This window comes from Saccopteryx leptura, chromosome 11 (assembly GCF_036850995.1).
Source record: "Saccopteryx leptura isolate mSacLep1 chromosome 11, mSacLep1_pri_phased_curated, whole genome shotgun sequence".
Taxonomy (NCBI): domain Eukaryota; kingdom Metazoa; phylum Chordata; class Mammalia; order Chiroptera; family Emballonuridae; genus Saccopteryx; species Saccopteryx leptura.
In genome coordinates this window covers 64,197,575-64,219,343 of record NC_089513.1, presented here as the reverse complement: position 1 = coordinate 64,219,343, position 21,769 = coordinate 64,197,575, and the positions used below count along the sequence as shown (strand labels likewise).

At 46.7% G+C, this 21,769-nt stretch overlaps 2 protein-coding genes across 2 annotated transcripts in view; one reads left to right on the top strand and one right to left on the bottom strand.

The window, feature by feature from the left end:
- CFAP100 (cilia and flagella associated protein 100) overlaps window positions 1-19,081 on the top strand; it is a 51,494-nt gene extending 32,413 nt beyond the window's left edge. Inside the window, exons 13-17 of the mRNA XM_066352725.1 lie at window positions 57-208; window positions 14,420-14,555; window positions 16,304-16,509; window positions 17,804-17,897; window positions 18,779-19,081. Coding sequence (XP_066208822.1) covers window positions 57-208; window positions 14,420-14,555; window positions 16,304-16,509; window positions 17,804-17,897; window positions 18,779-18,889 — 699 coding nt within the window. The 3' untranslated portion in view covers window positions 18,890-19,081. The remainder of the gene's footprint in view (window positions 1-56; window positions 209-14,419; window positions 14,556-16,303; window positions 16,510-17,803; window positions 17,898-18,778) is intronic.
- A 223-nt stretch (window positions 19,082-19,304) lies between these two features.
- Window positions 19,305-21,769, bottom strand: part of ZXDC (ZXD family zinc finger C) — a 38,422-nt gene continuing 35,957 nt past the window's right edge. Inside the window, exon 10 of the mRNA XM_066353565.1 lies at window positions 19,305-20,868. Coding sequence (XP_066209662.1) covers window positions 20,782-20,868 — 87 coding nt within the window. The 3' untranslated portion in view covers window positions 19,305-20,781. The remainder of the gene's footprint in view (window positions 20,869-21,769) is intronic.

The following is a 21,769-nucleotide window of genomic DNA, read 5'->3' as shown; positions in this document are numbered from 1 at the left end:
GGCCTGCGGGAGCCAGCGCGCTGCCTCTGCACACCCACCCACAGCTCTGGTTGCAGGCACTGGAGCTGTACTTCACGGAGCCCCAGCAGCTCCTGGACGTGTTCACGGAGCTGGAGGAGCAGAACCTCTCACTGATCCAGAACACGCAGGAGATGGAGGAGACCTTGGAGGAGTTGAGCTTCTCCCTGAAAAACACCCAGGCCCGCATGTAAGTCTCGAGAGGGGCTGCCCAGGCCAGTGAGCAGTGGGCTCTCTGGCCGGCTGTCATCCTGTGCCACCCACAACCACTGGGAGCCAGACGGTGTGCACCCCCTCACCCTCCTTGTTCCAGCCCTGGCCTTGCCCTGATCTCTGTGCTCTGGAAAACTCCATTTGAAGTCTGTGCCTGGCTCTGGTGAGGTCACGTGTCCTATTGGGCAGGGACGCTGAGGGCATGGAGACCCAGGATCAGCCTGGGAGTAGGTCACGTAGGTGGAGCCACACCAAACTGGAGCGATCTGCAGCCAGAAGGGACATCTTTAAGGACCTATTACCCACCCCAGGTGAATTCTGCTGATGGCAAGCCCAGGAGAGCTGGGCTGGGCAGGATCAGGCTGGGGCACTACATGAGGCCTGTTCGGAGCAAGGGATTCACTCCCAAACACAGTCTGAGCACCTGTTCTGGGTCAGTCTTGGGTCTAAGTCCTCCAAGGATAAGGTAAGGCCTTGCCTCATGGAGCTAACATTCCGTGGAGGCCAAAAACAACAGACAGGCCCACAGATTTGACTTGTAGATACTGACACAGGCTTGAAAGAAAATTAAGAGACTGGTATGAGAAGGGGCTAAATCAGGCGTCCCCAAACTACGGCCCGTGGGTCGCATGTGGCCCCCTGAGGCCATTTATCCGGCCCCGCCGCACTTCCGGAAGGGGCAGCTCTTTCATTGGTGGTCAGTGAGAGGAGCATAGTTCCCATTGAAATACTGGTCAGTTTGTTGATTTAAATTTACTTGTTCTTTACTTTAAATATTGTATTTGTTCCCGTTTTGGTTTTTTTACTTTAAAATAAGATATGTGTAGTGTGCATAGGGATTTATTCATAGGGTTTTTTTTTTATAGTCTGGCCCCCCAATGGTCTGAGGGACAGTGAACTGGCCCCCTGTGTAAAAAGTTTGGGGACCCCTGGGCTAAGTGGACAGTGGCACAGATTGAGGAGGGCAGGGAAGGCTTCCAGGGGAAGATGTCATTTGAGCCAGGCACTTCCTGAGTGATGGCCAACGAGACAGTGATCTGGGAAAAGGGTGCCAGGCAGAGGAAAATCAAGTGCAAAGGCCCTGAGGTAGAAGCCAGCTCAAGGCTTTGCTGTCTCATGGAGAAACCATGTTCCTGAATACCCATGTATTGTTGGCCCATGTCCTGCCACAAAGAAACTCCTGCTGGAAGTCTCCACAGTTATATGAAACCACCAGCTCTCAGGAAAGATTGTGTTTCCTAAAAAGCTGGGAGGCAGCAGAGACACACACAGAGATGAGCTGGAGAGAGCCAGCCTCCCAGATTCCAAGAACCTGGTGAGAGTACACACGTATTCACACATATCTCGCAGACTCCTGGAGGTGCTGTCTAGTAACTGGGCTTTGGCCAACTGAACCACCCCCACAGCTGAGCCATCACGAGAGCACCAACACTTTATTTACAGAGGAGTCACAGCATGTATGCTTTTAACTTCCATGAACTCTACTAACCTCCCTAAGGAAAAATAAAGTTAAAAAATATATACAACAGCCTGACCAGGCAGTGGTGCAGTAGACAGAGCGTCAGACTGGGACGCAGAGGACACAAGTTCAAAACCCCAAGGTAGCCAGCTTGAGCACGGGCTCATCCAGCTTGAGCACGGAGTCTCTGGCTTGAGCATGGGATCACAGACATAACCCCATGGTCGCTGGTTTGAGCCCAAGGATCACTGGTTTGAAGCCCAAGGTCGCTGGCTTGACTTCAAGGTCGCTGGCTTGAGCAAAGGGTCACTTGCTCTGCGATGGCTCCCAAGGCACATAGGAGAGCGCAATCATGAATGAACAACTAAGGAGCCACAATGAAGAATTGATGTTTCTCATCTCTCCCTTCCTGTCTGTCCCTATCTGTCCCTCTCTATTTCTCTGTCTCTGACACACACACACACACACACACACACACACACACACACACACACACCATCTAAACAGACCTATCTATTGAGGAAATTGAATTAACAATTAGTAAGTTTCCAAAACAGGAAGCATCATATCCAGATGTCTTCAAAGATGAATTCTAGCAAATATTTAAGGAAGAAATTATACCAATTCTGTACATTCTCTTCCAGGCAATAGAACACATCCTCATTTTATATGACCAGTATTACCCTAATACCAAAACCAGACAAAAATATTACAAGAAAACTACAGACCAGTATCTCTCATGAACAGAGATATAAAAATCCTCAACAAAATACTGAATTCAACAATATATAAAAAGAATTAAATACCATGACCAAGTGAGGTTTTCCCCAGGTATGTTATGCTAGGCTGGTTCTGCATTTGAAAATCAATTTGAAAAGCAATCTTCAAGCTAAAGGGAAAAAATTTACATGATCATATCAATAGATGCAGAAAAAGCATTTGATTAAAATCTAACCATGCATGCCTGATCAGGTGGTGGTGCAGTGGATAGAGCGTCAGCCTGGGATGCTGAGGATCCAGGTTCAAACCCCCAAGGTTGCCGGCTTGAGCATGGACTCATCGAGCTTGAGTGCAGGCTCACCGGCTTGAGCACAGGCTCAATGGTTTGAGCATGGGATCCTAGACATAACCCCACGGTCACTGGCTTGAGCCCAGCAAGGTGTCACTGGCTCAGTTGGAGCCCCCCAGTCAAGGCACATATGAGAAAGCAATCAGTGAACAACCGAGGTGCTGCCACTATGAGTTTATGCTTCTCATCTCTCTCCTTTCCTGATAAAAAGGACCTATATATGGAAAACTACAAAGCATTATTAGAGAAAATCAAACAAGACACAATGAAATGGGAAAATATCCCATGTTCTTGGATAGGAAGAATAAATATAGTTAAAATGGCTATATTACCCAAAGCAATATACAAATTTTAATGCAATTCTCATCAAAATTCCAATGTCTTTTTGTAAAGAAATGGAACAAAAAAGTCATCAGGTTTGTATGGAACCATAAAAAACCCCAAATAATCAAAAGTAATTCTGAGAAAAAAAGACAAAGATGGAGGTATTACAATACCTGACTTTAAATTATACTACAGAGATACAATAATCAAAACAGTGTGGTATCAGCAGAAAAAGAGACACAGAAACTAATGGAACAGAATCGAGAGCTCAGAAATAAAACCACATATATATGGGCAAATCATCTTTGATAAAGGAGTCAAAAACACACAATGGAGAAAAGAAAGACTCTTCAATAAATAGTGCTGGGAAAATTGGAAAGCCACATGCAAAAGAATGAAACTTGACTACAGTTTGTCCCCTTGCACAAAAATTAATTCAAAATGGATCAAAGACCTAAATATAAGACCTGAAGCAATAAATTACATAGAAGAAAACATAGGTAGTAAATTCATGACCTTGGCTGTACAGAACATTTTATGAATCTGACCCCAAAGGCAAAAGAAGTAAAGGCAAAGATAAATATAAATAAATGGGACTATATCAAACTAAGAAGTTTTTGCACAGCAAAAGAAACTGACAACAAAACAAACAGGCAACTAAATGGGAGATAATATTTGAAAACAACAGCTCAGATAAGGGGCTAATATCCAAAATATATAAAGAACTCACAAAACTCAGCAACAAACAATCCAATTAAAAATAGGGAAAGGACATGAATAGACACTTCTCCCAAGAAGAAATACAAATGGCCAATAGATTTATGAAAAGATGCTCATCTTCACTAGCTATCAGAGAAATGCAAATCAAAACTACAATGAGATACCACCTCACACCTGTTAGATTAGCTGTTATCAACAAGACAGGTAATAAGTGTTGGAGAGTCTGTGGAGAAAAAGGAACCCTCATCGACTATTAGTAGGAATGTAAAGTAGTACAAACACTATGGAAGAAAGTATGGTGGTTCCTAAAAAAATTAAGAATGGAACTACCATATGACCCAGCAATTCCTCTACTGGGTATATACCCCCAAAACTCAAAAACATGCACCCCCATGTTCATCACAGCATTATTCACAGTAGCCAAGACATGGAAACAACCAAAGTGCCCTTCACTAGAGGATTGGATAAAGAAGATGTGGTACATATGTACAATGGAATACAGCTCAGCCATAAGAAACGATGACATAGTATCAGTTACAACAACATGGATGGACCTTGAAAATATTATACTGAGTGAAGTTAGTAAATCAGAAAAAGCTAAGAACTGTATGATTCCATACATAGGTGAGACATAAAATTAAGACTCCTGGACAGAAATAGGAGTGCAGTGGTTATTAGAGGAAGTGGGAAGAGATTGACATAAAGAGGGACAAATATAAGGTGACGGAGGATGATTTGACTTTGGGTGATGGGTATACAGCATAATCGACTGTCCAAATGATGTGGAGATGTTTGCCCAAAAATCTATGGACTCTAGTTGAACAATGTTAACTATGACTTTTACCCTGTAACCAACATCACTCTGTTAAATTTAATCGATCAGAAAATAAAAAAGACACATGAACCCCCGTGTTCACCGCAGCATTATTCAGTGTCCAAGACATGGAAACAGCCAAAATGTCCCTTGATAGAAGATTGGATAAAGAAGAAGTGGTACATATATACAATGGAATACTACTCAGCCATAAGAAATGATGACATAGTGACATTTATGACAACATGGATGGAACTTGAGAACATTATACTGAGTGAAATCAGAAAAAGCTAAGAACTGTATAATTTCACACATATGTGGGATATATAACTGAAGACTCATGGACATAGATAAAAGTGAAGTGCTTACCAGGGGACAGGTACGTGGGGGAAGGGGTTAGAGGGGGTTGGGGGGAGGAGTATAAAGAGAGACCGATATAAGGTGATGGAAAATAATTTCTCTTTGGTGATGGGTATACAACATAATTAACAGTTCAAATGCCATAAAAATGTTTACCTGAAACCTATGTACTCTTATTGATCAATGTCACCATGTTAAAGTTAATTTTCTAAATAAAATCTTAAAATTTTAAAAAATAATAGCCTGACCAGTGGCAGTGGCACAGTGGATAGAGCGTCGGACTGGGACACAGAGGACCCGGGTTTGAGACCCCAAGGTCGCCAGCTTGAGCATGGGCTCATCGGGTTTGAGCAAGGCTCACCAGCTTGAGCCCAAGGTCGCTGGCTCGAGCAAGGGGTCACTCAGTCTGCTGTAGCCCCCTGGTCAAGGCACATATGAAAAAGCAATCAATGAAAAGCTAAAGAACTGCAATGAAGAACTGATGTTTCTCATCTCTCTCCCTTCCTCTCTGTCTGTCCCTATCTGTCCCTCTCTCTGACTCTGTCTCTGCTACCAAAAAAAAAAAGATTTTTAGGATGCTTAAGGATCTTAGAACAACAATGAATGATCACAATGAGAACTTAAAAAGATAGCAAGCATCAAAGAAGACATTGAAATCATACAAAAATAACCAGTCAGAAATGACAAATATCAGAACTGAAGACTGCACTAGAAGGAAACAGAAGGAGGCTGAATGGAGGATCAAATCAGCAATTCAGAGGAAAAGATAAACATAAGTACATAAGCAGAGCAGAAAAAGGAGAGAGGCTCAAAAAGGCTTAGGAAACAGTAAGAGACCTCTACAACAACATGAAGAAAACAACATCTGCATCATAGGGGTTCCTGAAGGAGAAGAGAGTGAACAAGGGCTAAAGAACCTGTTTGAAGAAATCATAGCTGCAAATTTCCATAAATTGATGAAAGAAAGAAAAAGTCACACAACTACGAGAAGCACAGAGAGTCCCATTAAAGAGGAACCAAGGATGCCTACACCAAGACACATCATAATTAAAATGCCAAAGTTAAGAGACAAAGAAAGACTACTAAAAGCTGCAAGAGAAAAGCAATAATTACCTACAGAGGAGCCCCCATAAGGATGACATCTGACTTCTCAACAGAAACACTTGAGGCCAGAAGAGATTGGCAAGAAATAGTGATGCAAAACAAGAACCTACTACAACCAAGACTACTTGATCCAGCAAGGCTATCATTTAAAATTGAAGGAGACATAAAAAGTTTCCCAGACAAAAAAGTGCTCAAGAAATTCATTACCAACAAACTAGTACTGCAGGAAATGTTAGGGAGCCTGCTATGAAAAGAGCAAAGGGTAAAAAAAATCGAGAGTAGGAGGACTCTAGTTCAAAGAATAAAATGGCAATAAATAAGTACATATCAATAATAATCTTTAACTTAATGGATTAAATGTTCCAATCAAAAGACATAGGGTAGCTGCATGGATAAGAAAACAGGACTGACATATATGCTGTTTACTAGAGACCTACCTCAGAACAAAAGATACACATAGACTGAAAGTGAAGGAATGGAAAATATTATACTATTTCAGGCAAATGGAAATGAAAAAAAGCTAGGATAGCAATACTTCTATCTGACAAATAGGCTTTAAAACAAAGGCTGTAGTAAGGGATAAAGAAGGTCACTACATAGTGATAAAGGGAGCAATCCAACAGGAGGATATAGCCATTTAAATATTTATGCACTCAATATAGGAACACCTAAATGTATATAAAGCAGATTTTCATGGACATAAAGGGTGAGATTGACAGCAATACCATAGTGGGGGTTTTAATACTTCACTAACATCAATGGATAGATCCTCCAGACAGAAAATTAACAAAGAAACAGCAGCCTTAAATGACAAACTAGATCAATTGGATCTAATAGATATCTTCAGAACTTTTCTCCCCAAAGCAACAGAATATACATTATTTTCAAGTGGTCATGATACATTTTCTAATACATGATACATTTTCTACACTTTTTTTTTTGAGACCACATGTTAGGACACAAAACAAGTCTCAATAAATTTAAGAAGATTGAAATCACATCAAGCATCTTCTCTGATCACAATGGCATGAAACTAAAAATCAATTACAATAGAAAAATTGAAAAACATTCAAACACTTGGAGGCTAAATAGTATGTTATTAAATAATGAATGAGTTAACAATGAGATTAAGGAAGAAATAAAAAATTTCCTTGAAACAAAAGAAAATGAACATACAACAACCCAAAATCTATGGGACACAGCAAAAGCAGTCCCAAGAGGGAAGTTCATAGCATTATAGGCATACCTTAAGAAGCAAGAAAAAACTCAAAAAAAATAACCTAGCCCTGTACCTAAAAGAACTAGAAAAAGAATAACAAATAAAGCCCAGAGGAAGTAGACAGAAGGAAATAATAAAAATCAGAGAATAAATAAATGACATAGAGGCTAAAAATAAAAACAAAAGATCATTGAAATCAAGAGCTGGTTCTTTGAAAAGGTAAACAAGATTGATGAACCTTTAACCAGACTCATCAAGAAATAAAGAGGGACTCAAATAAATAAAATTAGAAATGAAAGTGGAGAAGTAACAACTGAAACCACAGAAATACAAGGATTGTAAGAAAATACTATGAAGATCTATATGCCAAAAATTGGACAACCTAGGTGAAATGGATGAATTCCTATAAACATACAATCTTCCAAAATTCAATCTGGGAGAATCAGAAAATCTAAACAGACTGACTACAACAAATGAAATTGAAACAGTTATCAAAAAACTCCCAGCAAACAAAAGTCCTGGAACAGAGGGCTTCACAGGCGAATTTTACCAAATATTCAAAAAAAAAAAAAAAACCTAACACCTATCCTTCTTAAGCTATTCCAAAAAATTCAAGGAGGGAAGATTTCCAAGCTTATTTTATGAGGCAAGCATTATCCTCATTCCAAAACCAGGTAAAGACACTACAAAGAAAGAAAACTATAGACCAATATTCCTGATGAACTTAGATGCTAAAATTCTCAACAAAATATTAGCAAACTGAATCCAGCAACACAGTAAAAGGATCATACATCATGATCAAGTGAGATTTGTTCCGGGTAGGCAAGGTTGGTACAATATTCACAAATCATGAATTCACAAATGTGATTCATCACATGAAGAAAATGAAAGATAAAAATCACACAATTACATCACTAGATGCAGAAAAAGCATTTGTTAAAATTCAGCACCCATTTATGAACAAAACTCTCAGCAATCTGGAAATACAGGGAACATACCTCAACATGATAAAGGTCATCTATGACAAACCGACAGCCAACATCATACTCAATGTGTTAAAATTAAAAACAATCCCCTTCAGATCAGGAACAAGGCAGAGGTGCCCCCTTTCACCACTTTTATTCACCATAGTTCTGGAAGTCCTAGCCACAGCAATCAGACAAGAAGAAGAAATAAACGGCATCCAAATTGGAAAAGAAAAAGTAAAACTGTCATTATTTGCTAATGACATGATACTGTATATAGAGTATCCTAAAGTTTCAGTCAAAAAACTACTAGACCTGATAAATGAATTTGGCAAGGTGGCAGGATATAAAATTAATATTCAGAAATTAGTGGCATTTTTATACACCAACAATAAGCTGTCAGAAAGAGATATTGAGGAAACAATCCCCTTCACTACTACACCAAAAAAAAAATAAAGTACCTAAGAATAAATTTAACCAAGAAGGTAAAAGACTTGTACTTGGAAAATTATAAGACATTGAAAAAAGAAATCAAGGAAGATACAAACAAGTGGAAGCATATACTGTGTCCATGGATAGGAATAAACATCATTAAAATGTCTATACTACCCAAAGTAATCTATAGATTTAATGCAATTCCTATTAAAATATCAGTGGCATTCTTCAAAGATATAGAATATTTCAAAAGTTTATACGGAACCGAAAAACAACATGAATAGTCTCAGCAATCTTAAAAATAAAGAATAAAGCCAGAGGTATCACACTTCCTGATATCAAGTTATACTACAAGGCCATTGAATTCAAAACAGCTTGGTACTGGCATAAGAACAGGCATACAGATCAATGGAACAGAACAGAGAACCCAGAAATAAACCCACGTCTTTATGGACAATTGATATTTGACAAAGAAAGAGCATACAGTGAAGTAGTGACAGTCTAATAAATGGTGTTGGGAAAATTGGACAGGTACATGCAAAAAAAAGAAAGTAGACTACCAACATACAGCATTCACAAAAATAAACTCAAAATGGATAAAAGACTTAAATATAAGGCATGAAACCATAAACATCTTGGAAGAAAACTTAGGCAGTAAACTCTGATATCTCTCATAGCAATATTTTTGCCCATATATATATATCTCCATGGACAAGTGAAATAAAGGACAAAATAAACAAATGGGACTGTATCAAACTAAAAATCTTTTGCACAGCAAAAGACACCATTAGCAATATAAAAAGACAACCCACAAAATGGGAGAATATATTCACTGATACGTCTGATAAGGGGTTAATAACCAAAATTTATAAAGAACTTGTAAAACTCAACACCAGGAAGGTAAACAATCCAATTAAAAACTGGGCAAAAGAACTGAATAGACACTTCTCCAAAGAGGACATACAGATGGCCAATAGGCATATGAATAAATGTTCAATGTCACCAATCAGAGAAATGCAAATTAAAACCACTAGGAGGTGACGGGATTAGTGAAATTATATATATGTAACACATAGATACAGGTAACAGGACAGCAAATCCCAGAGGGAATGGAGGGAAGGGAGGAGGGAGTTAGGGGCAGGGGGGCAGAAAGGGTGTAATGGGGGACACGTAGTTGGGGGGTGAGGGTGTTATTTTGAGTGGGACACTTGAATCCGTATTAGTACAATAAATTAAAATTTTTAATTAAAAAGATAAAAATAAAACCAAAAAAAGAAAAAAAAGTACCAATCAGTGATCAGAGCTCAGATGTCCAATATTTGGACAGGATCCTTTTGCCCACCCTAGCTAGCTCCCACAGGCCATGCAAGCGCGCCAGGAAACGTACACAGGTGCCTGCCAGTGGTTCTGAACAAAGGCTGGATAGTTGCTACTATGCTCTGAGTTGAAATTTGCTGAAATTAATTGCAATTACTGTCCAGGCTTCCCCTAGAAGTTGCAAGCTTCGACACCCCAGAATTCCAAATGGCTTCATCGGATTCTGCCTGTGCAGTTATTGTCCGGGTGGGAGACAGATTCCTAGTGCTTCTCCCTCTATTTCCGCAGAAAGATGCTAACTCTTTTTTCCTTTTTTTTTCTTTTTTTTAAATACTACCAGTCTACTAAACTTTCTGGTTATATGTCCCCACATCTTTCTTTCTTCTTTCTTTCTTTCTTTCTTTCTTTCTTTCTTTCTTTCTTTCTTTCTTTCTTTCTTTCTTTCTTTCTTTCTTTCTTTCTTCTTTCTTTCTTTCTTTCTTTCTTTCTTTCTTTCTTTCTTTCTTTCTTTTCTTCTTTCTTTCTTTCTTTCTTTCTTTCTTTCTTTCTTTCTTTTTTAGTAAGAGAGACAGACAAACAGATAGGGACAGACAGGCAGGAAGGGAAAGAGATGAGAAGCATCAATTCTTTGTTGTGGCACCTTAGTTGTTCAGTGATTGCTTTCTCATTTGTGCCTTGACCAAGGGGCTCCAGCAGAGCAAGTAACCCCTTGCTCAAGCCAGTGACCTTGGACTCAAGTCAGCAACCTTCGGACTCAAGCCAGAGACCATGGGGTCATGTTTATGATCTCACGCTCAAACCAGTGACCCCACGCTCAAGCTGGGGAGCCCGCGCTCAAGCCAGATGAGTCCACACTCAAGCCAATAACCTCAGAGTTTTGAACCTGGGTCCTCTGCATCCAAGTCCAATGCTCTATCCACTGTGCCACCACCTGGTCAGATTGTTCCCAAGTATATATTTATAAAGGAATCCTCTTTCTTGTTATTTTAAAAAAACTTCCTATAACTTCTCCAATTCAGCCCAATAACTTTAAGGAAATTTCAAATGTATATATTAAATAGTATGAGTTCCAGTCCCACCACCAGCTTCAACAGTGATCAGCTCACTGCCAATCTCCTTCCAACTAGACCCCATCCACTTCTCCATCTTCCTTATTATTTTTAAACAAATTCCTGGCATTACATTATTTCATCTGTAAATATTAAATATTTCTAAAAAGATAGGGCTCTTTAACATAACATCAATACCATCATCTTATCTTTACAAAACCAGCAATCTGCGGTGGCGCAGTGGATAGAGCGTTGGACTGGGATGCAGAGGACCCAGGTTCGAGACCTCGAGGTCGCCAGCTTGAGTGCGGGCTCATCTGGTTTGAACAAAGCTCACCAGCTTGGACCCAAGGTCGCTGGCTCAAGCAAGGGGTTACTCGGTCTGCTGAAGGCCCGCGGTCAAGGCTCATATGAGAAAGCAATCAATGAACAGCTAAGGTGCCGCAATGAAAGACTGATGATTGATGCTTCTCATCTCTCTCCGTTCCTATCTGTCTGTCCCTATCTATCCCTCTCTCTGACTCTCTCTCTGTCCCTGAAAAAAACAAACAAACAAAAAAAACCCCAGCAATCTTCAATATTTAATACCCATAATCCATATGTGATTGCATTTTTTAAGCTGGTAATTTGAATCAGAATCCAAGCTAAGCTCCCACTCCTCAGCTGGCTGTCCTTAAACCCTTTAGATCTCCAGGCTCCCTCTCCATCCGACTGTCCCCCTGCAGTCCATGTGTGGAGGAGAACTCAGGTAACTTTTCTGGCAGCAAAGTCCTCCTGTGACTCTGTGGGTACTGGACTCCCCTGGGAACCTTGTCAAACGAAGTCTCTGCCTGGGCAGGTCCTGGTTGAGGCCAGGACTCTGCATCTTTGTCAAACATGCAGGTGATGCCCACACCAGTCTGAGGAGCAACAACGAACAGTGTGGCCCTTGTGCCTCTGCATTTCCTGTAAATTAGAGGAGGGAATCTAGTTGAGAAAAAAAAGATTGTGACCTAAGAATTTTACATTTAAAGAGAACTAGTAGGGAGAAATGATCCCAGTCACCTCCACCATATTCAGATAACAAGGATGGTAGAGGAGCAACACCGGTCGGATGGTAGGATCTGTAGGATGACAGCACACTGACCAGTTAAGGCATTAAAAGTGAAGGAAGTATTAAACCCCAGGTTAAAGCCAAATGCAATCATGTATCCTTTAGGAGACATACTACTGATCCCAAAGCACCCATCCCTGCAGCGGGCGCTCGGGGTTGGGGCAAAGCAGGACCTGATGCCAGAAGGTGCTCTCTGCTGTCACCCCAGGTGACCTGTTTGCGCTCCACCAGCACCCTGACAGATGGGGTGTCTGTGAGCTGCATATGGCCTTTCTGGACACGACCTCTGAGACTCAGCCCAAGAGAACCAGCCAGACCAGCTCAGTAACCCTCACGCTCAGTCTTCTGGACTCAGCGTTGTCCCCACAGCTGGGAAATGCAGTCTGGGGACTGCTGTGGGGCTGTGGCCCTATGGCAGTACAGGTGACAGACCTTGGGACCCCTAGTGGGCAAAAGAGCAGCAGTGCCCTGGCCGGTTTGGCTCAGTGGTAGAGCGTCGGTCTGGCGTGCAGAAGTCCCGGGTTCGATTCCCAGCCAGGGCACACAGGAGAAGCGCCCATCTGCTTCTCCACCCCTCCCCCTCTCCTTCCCCTCTGTCTCTCTCTTCCCCTCCCGCAGCCAAGGCTCCATTGGAGCAAAGATGGCCCGGGCGCTGGGGATGGCTCTGTGGCCTCTGCCTCAGGCGCTAGAGTGGCTCTGGTCGCAGCATAGCGACGCCCAGAATGGGCAGAGCATCGCCCCCTGGTGGGCGTGCCGGGTGGATCCTGGTCGGGCACATGCAGGAGTCTGTCTGACTGTCTCTCCCCGTTTCTAGCTTCAGAAAAATACAAAAAAAAAAAAAAAAAAGAGCAGCAGCCTATGGCACTTTGCTTAAGACCAAGAAAATGCCAGTAGGTTCTATGAACAAATTGAGACACAGCCACAAAATCATTATGGGAGTAGGGGGTCAGCTTTGGGCCACCCAGGCACTGCTGGTGAAGTGGCCTGATGTCCACGCAGTCACTGTGACCAGGAATTGCATGCTGCTGCCTGCATTGGGTGAAGCCATGCCAGCCTTACTAAGCGCTGGGATTCCAGATTGGGAAACCTCAGCATTCAGGGTGGGCAGAAGTAGACTCACAGCCGACCACGTGGTGGTGCCGTGGACAGAGCGCCGACCTGGGATGCTGAGGACACAGGTGCAAAACCCCAAGGTCACCAGCTTGAGCGCGAGCTCATCCGGCTTGAGTGCGGTGTTTCCGACTTGAGCGTGGGATCATAGACATGACCCCATGGTCGCTGGCTTAAGCTCAAGGTCACTGGCTTGAGCAAGGAGTCACTGGCTCAGTTGCAGTCCCCTGGTCAAGGCACATATAAGAAGCAACCAATGAACTACTAAGGTGCCACAGCTACAAGTGGATGCTTCTCATCCCTCTCCCTTACTGTCTGTCTGTCCCTGTCTTTCCTTCTTTGTGTCTCTGGTAAAAAAAAAAAAAAAAAAAAAAATGTAGACTTACAGTTGTGAGTACATGAAACAGAGTTTATTCCTGTATTATAACTGTAACCTGCATGCCTTTTTCCATATAAGTGCAAACCTACTTTACCCATTCCTGTATAATGGTCAGTCTGCCATGATTGTGAAAGATTTTTATTTTTAAATTTTTTCTTATATCACTTAAAAATTGTTTTAATTCCATTCCTAAATGTACACCCAAGAGAACTACAAACACCTGTCTGTGCATGTGCATAGCAGTATTATTCCCTCGACTCAAAGGGCAGAAACCACGTGTCCTTCAACAGATGAGTGGGTCAGCAGAGCGTAGTCTGTCTGCACAATGAACTACTTATATGAGGTCATAAGGAAGGAAGTTCTGACACATGGCACATCGGTGGACCTTGCAAACACTGTACTGAATGAAAGAGCCAGACACAAAAGGCCACATGCATATGAGTCCGTTTATACAATTGTCCAGGAAAGAGACATCAAGTGGGGGTCAAGAATAGGGCGTGACCACTAATGGATACTGGCTTTCTCTCTGCGTGATAAAAATCTTCTGAAATTAGGTTATGGCAATGATTGTGCAGTTGTGTGAATATACTAAACTTTGTCCTTAATGTCAATTGTTAAAGATCTTAAAGTCTATCCCTGCATCTCCCAGCTCCTTTGACCCTCGGGCATGCAGACAATTGACATTCATGGTCCCTTAGCCCTGGGACAGTGGCGGGAGCAGTCATAGTCTGGGCCACTGAGTGAGCAGGGCCCTCCTGGTTTCCCATCCAGGGACAGGGAGGTCACCCAGCTGAAGCAGCTGGTCACCACACTGACGATGGCCATCGCCAAGGAGGAGGAGACAGCTGCTGAGCTGGAGCTCAAAGCCCGAGTCTTCCATTTCGGCGAGTACAAGGGCGCTCAGGAGGTAGGCCCCCAGACCGCAGCCAGCAGGCAGTGGGTGTGGAAGGAGTGCAGGTGGCCAGAGGCGGAGTTAATGGCGGGCACACTGGGCACGCGCCCTGGGCCCCGACATCTGAAGGGGCCCGCAAAACCCCAACTTTACACTTTTTCTAATGCCACCAAGTTTGGTTTCATATGTGCAATTTTAACATTAAGAGTACATAATATTTTTTATTTAAAAATATGGTAAACATGGGTTTTTTTTGTTTTTTTTTTTGTATTTTTCTGAAGCTAGAAACTGGGAGAGATAGTCAGACAGACTCCCGCATGCGCCCGACCAGGATCCACCCGGCACGCCCACCAGGGGGTGACGCTCTGCCCACCAGGGGGTGATGCTCTGCCCCTCCGGGGCATTGCTCTGTTGCGACTAGAGCCACTCTAGCACCTGGGGCAGAGGCCAAGGAGCCATCCCCAGCGCCTGGGCCATCTTTGCTCCAATGGAGCCTTGGCTGCGGGAGGGGAAGAGAGAGACAGAGAGGAAGGAGAGGGGGAGGGGTGGAGAAGCAGATGGGTGCTTTTCCTGTGTGCCCTGGCCGGGAATTGAACCCGGGACTTCCGCACGCCAGGCCGACGCTGTACCACTGAGCCAACCGGCCAGGGCGATTAACATGTATTTTTATTTTCCCTCTTTTTTTTAAGGGGCCCAATCTTTTCTTCTGCGTCCGGGGCCTCAACCAACCTTAATCTGCCTCTGCCGGTGGCCACAGGCTGGCACCGGGAGTGAGGGGGCTACTACAGGCATCTGCTAGGAGGTCCAGTGCCTGGAACTCTGACAGTGGGAGAGCACGCTTGCAGTTCAGCTGTGCTCTGGGGCTGCCGTAGCTCATCACCCCCTCTAGGCTCTGTCAGCCTGACCTTCTCTAGTGCATTGGCTAGAGAAGGCCCTTGGGTCCCAAACCCCAGGCAACCTGTGTTTTTCTGCACCAATGACTGGTCAGCTGCCCAAAACCCCTTCTCCATTCCTTCTTTCATTCAACAAATATGTGTTTCTTAAATATGTACAATGTGCCCAGCCAGTGACCCTGCTTGGAGGAAGACGGGCCGTCCACAGGCTCGGCTGGGAGAATGTGAATTCCAAGGGCACAGAAAGCCAGGGACGTTCCAGGCAGTGGGACCAGGATGTGGCACACATCCTTCTTGAGTAGCCCGTTCCCTAATTCACCCAGATTCCTAGTAAGCTCCTACTGCATGCCTGGCCTGGGGCCAGGTCCATGAAGCTGCGATGAACAGGCCCATGTGCCCTACCCCCTGCTGGCTGTCAGTGCACACTGGCTCTGCCCTGTGCCTGCACAGGTCTTTCTGCCTGCTATTCCTAATTTAGTCCTTAGGCACACCTGTGTGTCAGCTGTGGGGGGGGGGGCTGTTTTCTGAATGCCAGAACAGGCTCAGAGAGGGGAGTGCATCAGGCCAAGACCACACAGAAAGTAGGTCACAGGATGCGGTCCCGTGGGGAGGACAGAGGTGCCAAGCCACAGGCATGAGCCCCCCGGGGCACTGGAACCTAAGATGTAGCTGACAACAAAACAGCAAGGGGGTCACAGCTCTGGCCATGCAAGTCCAGGTGTCCAAGTTCTGTTTTCCCCACACTTCCCAAGTGCTCACAGCGCCGAGCAGGGCCCTGGGACATGTGCCAAGCCTACAGGGCAGACCACGGACTGGGGGCAGACCCAGCGGGGACCAGGGGGAACCCACGGGTGTGATGCCCACTCGTAGGACAAGCTGCTGGAGAGCCTCAACCAGAAGGTGCTGGACGTGTACCGGCAGTGTGCCGGCCTCCAGCAGGAGTCCAACCTGGGCACCGTGCAGATGCTGACCATCATCGAGCACCAGCTGGACGAGCTGCTGGAGAACCTGGAGCGTGTGCCCCAGGTCAAGATCGAGCAGGCCGAGAAGGCCAAGGAGAAGGAGCGGCGCCAGAGGTGAGCGCGCAAGCTGCCCCCCACACCCCTGCTCCCGCTTTGGACAGGCCCTGCTGGCCTGCCTTCCAAGAACTCCTGAGCCCAGGGGACAGGACCCTGGTTCGCCATGCCAGGGTTCCGGGGGGGAAGTGGAGGAGACACCAGGCTCAGCCCCAGGGAGGGAAGCCCCTCTGGTGGAGGAGACACCAGGCTCAGCCCCAGGGAGGGAAGCCCCTCTGGTGGAGGAGACACCCGGCTCAGCCCCAGGGAGGGAAGCCCCTCTGGTGGAGGAGACACCAGGCTCAGCCCCAGGGAGGGAAGCCCCTCTGGTGGAGGAGACACCAGGCTCAGCCCCAGGGAGGGAAGCCCCTCTGGTGGAGGAGACACCAGGCTCAGCCCCAGGGAGGGAAGCCCCTCTGGTGGAGGAGACACCCGGCTCAGCCCCAGGGAGGGAAGCCCCTCTGGTGGAGAAGGGGATGTCGTGCAGTCAGGGAGCCCAGGAGCCAAAGGAAGGGATGGCTAGCACAGCCTCGCCACCAAGGCCAGGGGACGTTTTCCTGACTGGATTGGAGGGAAAGAGGATAGCACCGCCAGAGCCCAGGGCAGGGAAAAGGCAGAGACGATGGCAGCAGTTGGGGGAAGCCCACAGTCCACTGGCAGGAACAGACGGGCAGAACTGGTGGTGTCAGAACACAACGTGGGGGGCATGGGCCCAGCCTCTGAGGGGAGGCCTGGGGAACTGCTCAGAGACCCAGCGGGGTACAGGTGAGTTCTGGGCCAGGCCTCCTCTGCCCGGCGGCTACCTGGTTCACTCACTCCTGGGCAGAGCCTCAAGACACACCACCTATGGACAGCCATCTCTCTCTCCCATGAGCAAAAGTGCTCGTCTTCTGTGTCCCCGGTACCTTGCTCAGGGCACACACTGGGCAAAGGTTTCAGGACCAAAGCACAGAAATGAGGCAAAACTACTAACCTTGCTGGAGTCCAGGCCTTCAAGGGTCATGACAGGGAAGCCATAGGCACATAAGTTATGGATGTGACCAGGGATGAGGACCTAGGAACCTGGGCTTCCAGAGGGCATGAGATGATGACCCTTAGATTGTCTCGCAGAGGAGCCCAGAGCTGGGAAGCTTCCCAGGAGCAGGGGCAGAAACAAGGCCTGCCCTGGAAAGGAAGGGTGGAGACAGTGGGAAGTCGTCTCAGAAGAGGGCAGGCATGGCCCGAGAGCTGTGGAAGAAGGAGGTGGAAGGGGATTGGAGAGCCTCCCTTGGGCCCTCTAGTCCTTAATCCATCTCTTGCTGCCATCGCCATCCAGACTCAGGGAGGAGAAAGCCAGGGTGCAGAAGCAGCTGCAAGAGGAGCGTCTCCAACGGGCCCAGGCCCGCGCCCAGGCCGAGATCAAGAAGAAGGTGAGCAGGGAGGCTCTGGGGAGCTACTGCCGGGGAAGAGTCCCACGACAGGCACAGCAGGGCTGGGGAAGCATAGGGCCTGCAGCCGAGCCTGCTCTCCTGAACCCTCTGCAGACACTGCTGCAGGGGCCCTAGGGCCAGGAGAGCAAGGCCAGGGAACGGCAGTCTCCCATTGCTGTCGACCCCCAGGGCGCCTCCCCTGGGCTACTAGCTCTCCTGCACACACTCCTCGTCAGTGACTGGCCTGGTCATGCCCGACCAGCTCTGCCCAGGAGCGAGCCCTAGGCTCAGAGCGCCAGCACGAACAGCTTAGCTGCCCAGAGTCCCACTACACAACCTGCACTCAGGTCAAGCTTGTCACCTAGCACTAGGGTCCCCTTGACTGCTGCGTCCCAAGGCATCCACCCACAAAGAACGAGCAGGAGCAGCCTGTTGCTTTGGTCCTGGCAACAGGAGGTGTGGTCTATAACGCAGCCCCGAGCCTGAACCTAATGGACAAACAAGGCCGATCAGGCTTCCCAGAATAGACCAGCACTCCTTCCTCTGTCCCATGAGGAATGGTGCACAGCGGAGAGTCCCCGTAATCCCTGCAGCAAGAGATGGGTCTGTTTAGCCTGGTGTTTGCCATCCGTGTTTCCAGGTATCCCACCCCCACACATGTAGGGGCTGACACCTCAGGGCACAGGCTTTAGTGCTGAACAGACACACTCCCGAGTCAGCTGGGCAACTCCAGCCCTCAGCTGACAGCTGGACCCAGTGCCCAGAGGCCCCACAGCTCCAGCTCCGCAGCCTCCCAGCGGGGTGTGACTTCAGCAGTTAGGCAGCACTTCTGGTGTGCTAAGGCCACAGGCAAACGGTCACTGAGTCCTCTTCCTATACAGAGAGGCAGGAGGTTGGTGTGCTGCTCAAAGCCCCCCGCCATGAAATCTAAGGAGCCCGAGTTCGAGCTGCTGGACAAGGAAAAGGAGGAGCAGCTATTCTTCTTCACCTAAGCCTGCGCGGGCGCAGGGAAGACCGCAGTACGCAGCGACCTGGGCTGTCAGGACCCGTACGCGGCCACTACCGTGCCCCTATGGCCTCCTGCTGTACAGCTCCTTACTCACATGAAATAAACCCCATGACTGGTGTTTATGGCCTAAGAAGGCAGACCCTATTCCCAAATGTGCCTCTTTTTCATCATCGAACCCTAAGCGAATGCTTGAGGGAAGGAGCGCATCTGCTCCCGTCTACAACTGCTTTGAGAGAGCAAAGCCAGGTCCCTGCGGGGTGTATACAGTAAGGGCCAGCCCCAACACTGAGAAGAGTGAGCCTCCAGCTGGGCAGGTGGAGGGATGGTTACTACTGACGAGGAAGAGTGAGTGCAGCACCATACACAAGTCCTTAAATTAAGCCAAGCGAAACCTTCAGTACATAACTATACAAACACTTTTATTCATTTGTTTGGGTCCACTGACAGCAGGGAACCTCACTGCCCAGAAAACTGACAGCCAGTGTCAACCATTTGTAGTGGCCGTTCCCCGGGGGATGTGTGGGAAGAGGTCCAGCGGTCCATCCTCCTGCAGGAGGCCGGGGCACGGCCACGTGGCAGACAGCCTGGCTCCTGGAGAGGCAGAGGGGTTCGGAGGGCCTGGAGACGCAGGTGCCGGGGGCACAGACCTGAGCTGCGATGCAGCACAGAGCTCTGCATGAACCATTTGCCAACGGGGCCTAGTTTCCTTTGGGTGGGGCAGCACTGACAGGAGCAGGAGCAGGAGGCACCCCAGAACAGGACAGAGAGGAATCCTGAACGCTGGGGTCACTTCCAAAAGCCCAAGTCCAAACACTCAAGAAACAAAAGGACACAGACTGGGCAGTGTTTGAATGATTCTAGTCTGAGAACCAAAACAGCATGTGAATAAACACTTCAAAAAGCACGAGGCAAAAACAGCATTTTGAGTGAGCATGTCCAGTCCACTAACCAATTAACAAATAAATATGTGCAAGGTTATCAACTTGTTTCCTTCCGCAAGACAGAACTTCCTCTGTGAAATATATGGTGAAACATGATATGTACATCCTCAACCTCTACAAAAACATATACATGCCATTACCCCAGTCTTGCACATAATTTATAGCATTCAGAACATTATACACCATTGTCAAGTTACTATTAAACATTAGTAGCCAAATACAGAATTTAGAAAAATTATTTTGAATGTTTTAACTCTACCATCCCCAAACTAGGAGCTCAAAATTCAGTCTACACAGAGGGCTCGCTAACAGGGCCCCCGATGTGCCCACTTCACCCTCAGTATTCTCTTCTCACACTAGCGCCTGCCTGGTCTGCCAGAACACAGATCAGAATTTGGCATTCTGTGACAACAACCCCACTTCTACCCCACAGGGTGACAAAATTAACCCAACTATGAGCACCATCCAAGGGGCTGGGCCAAATGGAAATTGTTCTCTCTCAGGGCAGATGCTTTAATACCCAAGCTGAAAGACCTCATCCACCTGGTTTCACTCCGGATGAAGTTGACTAGGGTACCTGTACTCTATTCCCTGCACAGTCCGTCGTTATACATGCAGCTGGTGCTTCATGGCTCAGACCAAACGGGACAAGGGACGCACGCACACAGGCAAATACGAAGAGGTGCGTGCTCTCTGAGGAAGGCAATGCTTGCCTCACGGTGCACTCTGCTTGGAGAAGGCAGTTTCAAACAGTACAGCCCCAAACTGGTTCCTGATAGACTGTAAGAAAAACATTTTCAATAAGTGTTCCCAAAAGTCTCTGAAGAACGAGGCTGGCCTGAGCAGAACCAGTGGGTTCTCACCCCGGCCTGCAAGGCCATGAGCCAGAGCCTCGCAGACCGGCGGCGCTGCCCAGGCCCCCAGGGAGGCTGCTTCACTGCGGGTCCTGCAGGCCGGCGGCGATGCCCGTGTGCTGTGTGTCCTCAGGGCCAGCAGCCCCTCCCGCTGCAGGAGGCACTTCCTGCAAAACCAAACAGAGTAATGAGGGCAGAGTGGACAGCTGGGCGGGGAAGGACCACCTCAGAGGCCACCACACAGCCACCAACAGCTGGCAGCAGGACCTGTGGGCTAGCCAATAGGGTGCTTCTGACTTTCCTCAGAAAGGACTTGTTTTCCCCTTATTTTAAACATATGTTCCTTTAAGAAAGAAATTTAAATATAAACAAAAATCAGGAAAAATAAACTCAATACTGTGTTATAGGTTTTCTCAAAAATAAAACTGTCCGCCTGACTGGTGGAGCGCAGTGGAGAGTGTCGACCTGGGATGCTGAGGACTCAGGTTTGAAACTCTATGGCCACTGGCTTGAGCCCAAAAGTCCCTGATTTGAAGCCCAAGGTTGCTGGCTTGAGCAAGGGGTCACTGGCTCAGCTGGAGGCCCCTGGTCAAGGCACGCATGAGATACAATCAATGAACACCTAAACTAAAATGCTGCAGCTACAACTTGATGCTTCTCATTTCTCTCTCTACCTCTGCCTGTATCAGGGAAGGGGAAGGGGAGGGGGAAGGGGAAGGGGGAGGGGGAGGGGAAGGGGGAAGGGGAGGGGGAGGGGAAGGTTTCACAGTTACAACAGGTGTCCACCTGTGTCATCAGTGGCTGACCAGGCCCACAGCTGCACAATCATCACCCATCTAATCCACCTCTTCCTGCCAGAGAAACATTTCTGCATCATTAGATTCAAAGCCATGATGACCAGCTTTTGGCTATCTGCATCCTCCTGACTTCTGTAGGAGGGATCTTGTGAGTGGGAACACCAGGTAGAAGCAGCAGACAACTCACAAGGCTTGCCGGATTGTGGTACGAAACCACCTCCAGTTTATCCCATTCCAGCAGTCCGGACCCCCACCCCCACCCCATATCACA